The 9,082-nt window shown below is 36.7% G+C and overlaps 1 protein-coding gene across 3 annotated transcripts in view; it reads left to right on the forward strand.

Moving 5' to 3' along the window:
• wnt3a (wingless-type MMTV integration site family, member 3A) overlaps positions 1 to 8,707 on the forward strand; it is an 85,809-nt gene extending 77,102 nt beyond the window's left edge. For all 3 annotated transcript variants that reach the window (XM_088643089.1, XM_088643090.1, XM_088643088.1), the window contains 2 exons: positions 3,475 to 3,740; positions 4,581 to 8,707. In XM_088643089.1, coding sequence (XP_088499215.1) covers positions 3,475 to 3,740; positions 4,581 to 5,060 — 746 coding nt within the window. In that variant the 3' untranslated portion in view covers positions 5,061 to 8,707. The remainder of the gene's footprint in view (positions 1 to 3,474; positions 3,741 to 4,580) is intronic.
• Positions 8,708 to 9,082: the final 375 nt, after the last annotated feature.

The raw sequence follows: 9,082 nt of genomic DNA on the forward strand, positions 1-9,082 counted from the left end.
GCTGACAAGGCTGTTAGTCAAGCTTTAAGGTCGTTTTAGTTTGTGCTGTTTTTATAAAACTCCATGCTGTGATTTATCGTTTATCACTGTCAGAACCAAGAGGTGGAATCTCAAAGTTTCTTGTTTATTTAGTATTTCATGCCCTAGAAAATAAAGTCATTTGAATTCAGTTAAGTAACTTCATGCTAGGGAATGCTAAGTGGTTTAGCCCATTCGGAAAGCAGGCTGCGGCTTATAGACCAGACACTGCCACTTAAGATCTGGCCTAGCATTCATCAAAAATTGGACAAGTAATTCATTGGCAGTAGTATTAGTATTTGGCCAGGATGTTACACCACTCTCACTCTATGCATATCTAAAACATAATAATCTTTCTAGGATGTTGTACTTTTAGCATTAAATACTTTTGCTATGATTTTAAATATTATTTATTTCAATCAAATGATCTCGCTTCACTTCTAGTTCTTCTTTTAAGCTATAATTTTTATTTACCATTACTCTGCTTATTCCACTACACATGTTAGTTACACATGCCAATAAAACTGTGATACTTCATAGTACATTTTGTGAGTGTTCTGGGGTCATCTTAGATGAAGTCATTTGCTCAAAAGTACTTTTAATATCAAAGAAACACAGATTCATGTGACTTTCCAGGGACTTGTGACCATGCAGTGTTTTCACCAAAAGCCAAATGCTGATTGCATAACCTTTCTGGGCATGCATAGTGAAAAAGAAGCAGGTGGCAGTGAACATGTTGGAGATTAGACACTTGCTCTTTTTGTCTCTGCCTGTGCTTCTGCAAAGGTTGTAGCAGTACGTTTTGGTCATTAAGAGCTAGAAGTTCCATACTGGGAGACATCATCATCAGATCAATAAGATTAATAATAGCTAATTACCTAACATCAGACAAACAAAAAAAAAAACATTACAAGGCCTTATATTTTCAGAGCACATTCTAAAGTTCTAAAGGGTTAAAAAGTTAATGAAGTCTATGCTGTGCATCATTACTATCGTTTCCAAAATGTGGCTCAGCAAAGATAATTGTTAAAAACTCCCTGTGAAGTAATTTCTACATCTTATATCCACTGCAAACAACAAAATCTAAACAAGCACAATAGCAAAACAGATTTGTTGAATGAAAATAACAGAATCTGACTCATGACAGACTGGCCAAAGTTTGGATTTCACAGAATGTCTAAAGCATTTATTTTCCTTGCATTGGCCATCAAACCAATAGTCAAACTCCTTCCTCATTTAAAAGAAAAACACATGAAAACATCAGAAACAATGGAACTGTGGCTTGACAGCTGAATGTGAGTTATGCAATCATGAAGGGAATCACATTACACCCCATTCATAATCATTTGACTTTTTTTTTTACCACACAACATTGGGACATTTTTTCAGAGCACAAAATTTGTTCCATTTCCTCTTTCTCTGATGTGGCATTTAACATAATACAAAATCCCTTTTCCCTTTAAAAGTGCTTGTATATATTTGTTCCTTTAAACCTAAAATTGCTTATATTGCTTATATTATGTGTTTCTACTATACAGTCTGAAAATTAGTTGCTTATTTTGGAACAAGCTATTTACAACAGGCATGCTTCCAGGTAATCATCTACCCAACTTCAAAGCATATTCACATAGATTATAAAAATGAATAGTAAACTCATAATATTTTGTTAATCTTTTACAAGTTTTTTGCCGATTTCTTCAAATGTTTGATCCAGTAATTCATTATACTGTATGATGTTTCTCCTTTCCCAGACAAGCCTAATACTCAGTTGCCCAACCTTTCAAAGCTTAATTTAACCTCTTAATTATAGTTCTGTCAATGATGTTTTATAGTCTTGGACGTGAATGTTCCAAATATTCACTGACTCACCTGTCACTGATGTCAGCCAGCCACTGAGTTCTCCTTATTTAACAAAATGCCATATTGTACGTCAAGCCTCACATACTGTATCACCTACAGTACTTAATACCTTTCTAAAAAAATAGTTCACTAGGGACAACAACGTCCAAGACTTGAATGCTTTGTGAATATTTGGAATACTTGCTGAGTTAAGTTTGGTTCAACCCACTTGGTTAATGGTAGCCTCCTGGCCATAGCACTAGGAAGCTTGAACCCCACTCCAACTGGGTGAATCAAGGGGTAGCTGCAAGATGGAGATACAGATGCATGGAGGGGGGATGCCTGAGACAAATGCGAAAGGAGGTGTTTGTGTTCAATATGTAGCTAATTTTGAAATGATGGTGCTGAGGTAGATCTGCGTGTGATTGACTTGTCCATTTTAACAAATTTATCATTGTATCCTGTTAATCTGCCTTAAAAAATCCACATTGGTTTTTCCTCTTGGTTATGAAATGAGATGGAAGGATCATATCAGAAGCCGATGCCCCTCTGGCTGTCCATACTTGTTCAAATGTCCACCAAGAATTTGCCTCTGTTCAGCAATGAGCCAAAATCACCCTTTTTTTTACTTAGTGCATGACTAAGTACTTTGACAGTGAGATGATTGCTCAAAACTGTCCTTACTAAGGCCAAATGCAATCCACGGATGTCTGGACTGGGGAACTACAGGGCTTCGTATACTGAAATCTCAATATTCCAGTACAGTAACCCACTGTAATATCTATTTCTATATTCTTGTATACGGTATATGGATTTTCTTTCTTCTTCAGCTCCTCATTTCTGCTGATCTAGTTTTTTAGTTGTTTTCAAATACACACATGAACTTGTCACTAGATTATTGTATTTAGCACAATAATTCCTTATGAGTCCATATGATCCATAAGAGAGAGTTATGAGAAAGCAAATACTTGAAAGGCCCATACCGCTTCTGTAACCACACACTTCTACAATAGTATGACTCTGACATTTTATGTTTTTAAACATAGATTCGGTCAGTAATTATAACCACTTTTTCTAAATCTCAAGAAGGACATTTCTGATTGATTTATAAATCAAATGACTGTATGATTTAATAAATTAGCAAATTAAAAGATCATGCAGAGCAATAGTTAAGACTCTTCTAGTAACTAAGTTTCTGGGCGTAAGTCTCTGCTGTGGACTGCTGTTTTATATTTCTATTGTATAGAGTAAATGATTAGAGCTACAATGTGTGTTCAGTGTGTACAGTAGTTGTGTATGTTTTAAAACGAACTTTTTGAACATTAACATTTTGCATTCATTTTAGTAACTCTTTTTACATTTGCAAAAAAAACCCCAAGACTTTGGATTTGTTTTGAACAAAAGTGGTAAATAAAAATACATGTATTTATCCCCTTTTATCCTTTATAATTATAATAGCATCTAGAACACTGTGTTTTGTGTTATATCTGATAGAAATTATAATTGACAGAATATATTGTTTATACGCTTATTTTTAAAATTAAATTAACAGGCTATACAAAACAATGAAAGATTCCTTGAATGAAAAATGTATATTCCTTTCTTGTTTTGTCTCAGCCACCAGAGAGTCAGCTTTTGTACATGCTATTGCCTCTGCGGGTGTGGCTTTTGCTGTGACGCGGTCCTGCGCCGAAGGCTCCGCCACGATTTGCGGCTGTGACACACGGCACAAGGGCGCCCCTGGCGAGGGATGGAAATGGGGAGGCTGCAGCGAAGACGCCGAGTTCGGGAGCATGGTGTCCCGAGAGTTTGCTGACGCCAGAGAGAACCGCCCTGATGCTCGTTCCGCCATGAACCGTCACAACAATGAGGCGGGACGTACGGTGAGTTACTGCCCGCACGATCTCACGCACTCGTGTCTACCTGTGGCATAAAACAAAACGAATCCTTTCAATTTAACAATGTAATAGTTCATCAAAATACTTACTTTTTAACTAAAAAAATACAAGAACATAGTAAAGGGTTCAATTGAGATCCGCCCTCTCATTTGATTGTTCATTGCTTAATGATCAAACAACCCTTAAACCTTTCTTAAAGAATCAAGTAATATTGATGTGTGGAGGATATGACTAGATTGAGTAGCTTAATGCCTTTAAAATGGTATAAAAATAAACTATAACGAGGGTGGCAAAGTGGTGCGGTGGTTAGCGCTGCTACCTCTCAGTGCAGGGGCCCCGTGTTTAGTTCCTGGTTTGCTTGTCCACTCTGTGTTCCCTGTCCAAAAGCATACTGGTAGGTTAATTGGCTTCTGGCTAAATTAGCCCTGGTGTGGGTGCGTGCATGTCTGTATCTGTGTGTGTCCAGCAATTGACCGGCATTGCTGTCAAGGGTGTATTTTGCTATGCACCCATTGCTTCCTGTGGCCCTAAATTGAATACAGTGGTTAGAAAACTAATGGATTGTATACCTGATCAAAATGGACAAACATCTGTTATTGAGTATATAACATTTGTTCATGGTGATTCAATAATATCAGAATGTGGCGGATCTCTGCAAAGGATGAACACCATAAAGGAACTAGTGGGACAGAAGCCAGGCATTAGTGTTGCATAGGAAAGGCCATAGTTCAATAGCAGTTGACATGGCAAAAATGTCAGCATGAAACAATGAAGAATTTGGTTTCCACACACCTATTCTCATCTGTTGGGTTCTTCTTTTTTCAGTCTATCAATGATCATTTGCACCTGAAGTGTAAGTGCCATGGGCTCTCGGGCAGCTGTGAGGTGAAAACCTGCTGGTGGTCTCAGCCAGATTTCCGTGTGATCGGGGACTACCTGAAGGACAAGTACGACAGTGCATCAGAGATGGTCGTGGAGAAGCATCGGGAATCCAGGGGCTGGGTGGAGACACTTAGACCCAAGTACACCTTCTTCAAGCCACCCACTGAGCGTGACTTGGTTTACTATGAGAGCTCCCCCAACTTCTGCGAACCCAACACGGAAACAGGATCATTTGGCACCCGGGATCGGATCTGCAATGTCACATCCCATGGCATCGATGGATGTGACCTGCTGTGCTGTGGGCGAGGCCACAACACAAGAACTGAGAAACGGAAAGAGAAATGCCATTGTATTTTCCACTGGTGCTGCTATGTGAGCTGTCAAGAGTGTGTCCGCATCTATGATGTTCACACCTGTAAATAACAAGCCTAAGAACAGCTCCTATATCTGGTCACACTTTTACCCCTGAGAAAAAATAAACACAAACAGATAGCCGCAAGTTTGAGACTGAGGTGCTCATCGATGTCTCTCTGGGCAAAGGTTTGGTTTAATGCAGCCAGAGAACAGTTTCCTCAGTGGCTTACTCATTGAAACCCTACTATTAGGATGCTTCGTCATGATGTCCATCAAAGGAAACTAAACAACATACAAGATGGCTCTTAATTTCTGCAAAGGTTATGGATGTTCAGCTTCGCTTAAAGTTGGCGTCCATGGCTCTCAGAGGCTCTGAACTGAAAGCCCAATGGCATTATATTCTTGCGAACTGATAAGCCTAGTACCCATGAGGATGTTGAGTTTACTCTCTAAATTGCAGGAAAGGAACTGTAAAGGATCTAGAAGATTTTTTTTGTGGATTTTCAGAGAGACATTGAATGGGTCGGCAGGAAAGATGTCTAACGCTCCTGAAATGTCCAACAATTGTCACAAAAAGCTGTTTCTGTGACATGTTCCATTGAGCATTCCAATGTGGCACTGCCTTAGGAAGCATCTAAGTCATTGTTCAAGTCAAAGCGTAACAATGCTTGGCCTACAATTGTGAAAATGTAAATGTTTTCTTTGTACAAGTCTTCCCTTTTGGTAAAAATACAGCAAGGTCCAATATAATCTTTGACAGTTTCTGGGAACATGCTTCTAGTTTTCAAAGTGCATTGAGGTTAGTTATTTATCCTTAAAAATATGCCCATTCCTTGTACATAATTAAACGAGGTCAGACTTCCTCAGAATGCAGAGGTCAGCTTCCTATGTCTTTTGTGCAAGATAAATTATGTGCTTGTACTTTCAAGGACTAACTACTATTACTATGTCTTGCTCAAAATTAGTTAGAAACTGTAAGAAGGTAATTCCATATTTGAGCCACAACAACTCACCAGACCAGATTTTATCCTTGTTTTTCCATGGCGTTAAGCGAACAGAGAGCACAAGACTCCCCCCATGGGCCTACCATCAGCAAACACTGGTTCCCATTCACACTGCTGGGTGGACTGGAGCAATAGGGGTAAAGAACCTCTTTCAAGGTACATCAGCGGTGTCTGCAACAGGGACTTTAACTCATAGCGCACCACTAATGAGTGCAGAGACTTACCCACTACACTATGCTTCCCCACTAGAAACTATTGAGATAAAATATATCTACAGTATAAGTGTTCCTGATTTGCATCATTTTTCTTTTGAACTTAGTGATCTTAAATGTTCTTGAGTTTGATTGTTGAGTTGAGTTTAAAGTCATGAATGAATATTGGTTTGTATTAAACATAGTGTTAACCAGTTACTAACCATTGGGTAAGATTTTTCCACTTTGCTACAGTCAAACAACCGCATTAATACAATGTACTTGAACAAATCAGGACTACAATGGTAAAAACACAAGTGGAACAAAAGTCCATGATTGGTGAATGAAACAGTTGTTTATTGTAAATTCTTCTAAATCCTATTCAAGTTCAGTTAGTGCAAGAAATGGTTGTATCTTTTAAATCTTTACTGCTAATTACATGGGTGGTTATTAATAAGAGGCGTTAGCCTGACAATTAATATATTTCAGAAACTGAATCAAATGATGAATATAAGTGAGCAGTGATGACTTGACAATGACAATGATTCAACAGGAACCTGTACTATTGTTACTCTGGAAAAGTTAAAAATCTTGCTAGCAGTCAAAAATGTAATCAATAAGTCCTTTTGCCTGGGCAGATTATTGACTTGAATTTATGCCTGGATATTGCACAACTATGACATGCATTTTATCCCATTATTATGCAAGGGAAACACATGAGTCAAGAATCAGAAAACGTGAGTAATTGGGAATATTTACAATTTGCTTTAATTCATATCTGCATTTAAAGTGTCTCTCCATGATTTTATTTTTGTAATGAAATAGAGCACTGCACGGTTAAAACCGACTCTGGAATTCATATTTCCAAAGATGTTTGTTGCAATAGAAAATTTACTCTGTGGTACCTGAAAAAAAACAATTTAATTTATGACATAGTTCAATGGAACTTGAAGTATGAAAGTCTAATGTTGTGAATATATTCTTAAGGTGTATAAATTTATTTCTGTGCCATTTGTTTCTTTTTAACCACAACATGAACAGAGACGTCTTCCCTTATATTTACCTGCTCTACTCTTGCAAATCCTGGCATAATTGTAGAGATGGAAAAAGAAGTTGCCAAAAATGGTTGTTTGAACTTAATTCCGAGCATTCCAGTGATGAACTATTGTAAAACACACTGCATTGGGCCCATTCCTATAGCTCATAAATAGTCATACACTACCTGACCAGACATGCCATCGTGCAGACCAGAAAAGCTATATTTCCCAGAAAACAAAATGACAAGCATAAATTCAGATATCTTTCACTTTAATGCTGCTATCCAGCCATTGCTATACATTATAAAACTATATTTTCTTTCTATGAAAGAAATTGTGTAGAAATAGTTTTGAGCAAAATGAAATGATGTGAAGTTTTGTACTAATTCAGTTTTCATATATAACGTGTATATGTTAACCAGATAGACATATTTTAAAAGTGTTGCCTGTTTGTGACAGTATGATGGTAATGGTTCTAAACTGGAGGCAGTTCACGAGGTTATGATTTAATGCGTGATTCTGTCTGTAAACAGTATTGACAAGTTCAAACAAGGTAGAACGTTGCTTTCATTTATACCAATTTATTCAAATTTTCTGTCAGCAAATATTTTAAGAACATTATAAATCTGATTTTCAATGCCTTCCAGCTCTCAATGCTGTATGTATAATCCTGTCCGAAAATCACAATTCACATTCAGATATAAAAAAGATCTAATACTCCCAAATAAAAAAAAAAATACTGCGAGATTATTGTGCTATGTAACAGGTTATTTTTTTGTTCTGTCAAACATCGGTCATTTAAAAGTACTTTTTAATATCTGTACATCTTTGTGCCTGTGGTGGCTTCACATCACCAGCAGATGCATTGATTGCTCATTTTGTCTCAGTCATGTGGGCTTGGTTGTTTAAATTAAACAAGACCTATCCACTTTTTTGCACATTCCATAGGACAAAATTATGAACATCAGATCTTTGGAACTATACCGAGACTCAGATTTCAGTAATGAGCTCCAGATTCGAATATTTGCAATGGCAGGTATTTGCAGTCCTTTCCGCATCACTAGTTATGATTCATCCAATGTGTCACAACAGCAAGCAACACTTTTAATTTTAAAAACTACTGTACTACATTTAAGTTTGTAGTCTATTTTATACTTTTTTTTTGTTTGTTTCCTTTTGAAAAAGATTCTGCATGTCTTAAAATCCAAAGTTTTGTACAAACTAGATTGTGGCTTTTTTTGAATTTCTAAAGTCTGATGTTTTTTATGATTATTTATTTTACAAGAAATGTATATATTAGTAAGAGTATATATTTGCAGAAAGAATAACTTGTTGGGACAGTGTTGTTACTTTTCCACTGTAACGGTTACCTCAATGTCTGTTTTTCACTGATGGCACACTTGTTATGACGTGTGTCCTACTGTCTGTACTAGGCTAATAGATGTTAACTTTATAATAACAAATTAAAAAAACACTTTGTGTAATGCTTGGTTTTTTTTTCTTTTTTAAATACACACATGCTACACTAATGATCCAGTGTAAAGTTAATCACATTACCTACAGTTAACATGATGGCATACCATCTCGAAAATAATAAAGTGCATTAAAATATCTGTATACAATCGTAACTTATTTCCAAACATCAAAATAAACATTTGCATAGTATATGTTGTGGATGAATAGCTGTGTGTCTGTGCAATTTTTATTTTATGCTAAACAAACACTAATATTTAAAGGGAATACTGTCAAAATTCTGCATACAGTAGTTAATTGTCATTGTTTAAAACAATATATGTTGTATTGTACTACTCAATGCATGGCAGTATAGTTCTGGGATAGGTGTTTTATTATAAAAGCCT

The sequence above is a fragment of the Lepisosteus platostomus genome, chromosome 8 (assembly GCF_059453375.1).
Source record: "Lepisosteus platostomus isolate fLepPlt1 chromosome 8, fLepPlt1.hap1, whole genome shotgun sequence".
Classification (NCBI taxonomy): domain Eukaryota; kingdom Metazoa; phylum Chordata; class Actinopteri; order Semionotiformes; family Lepisosteidae; genus Lepisosteus; species Lepisosteus platostomus.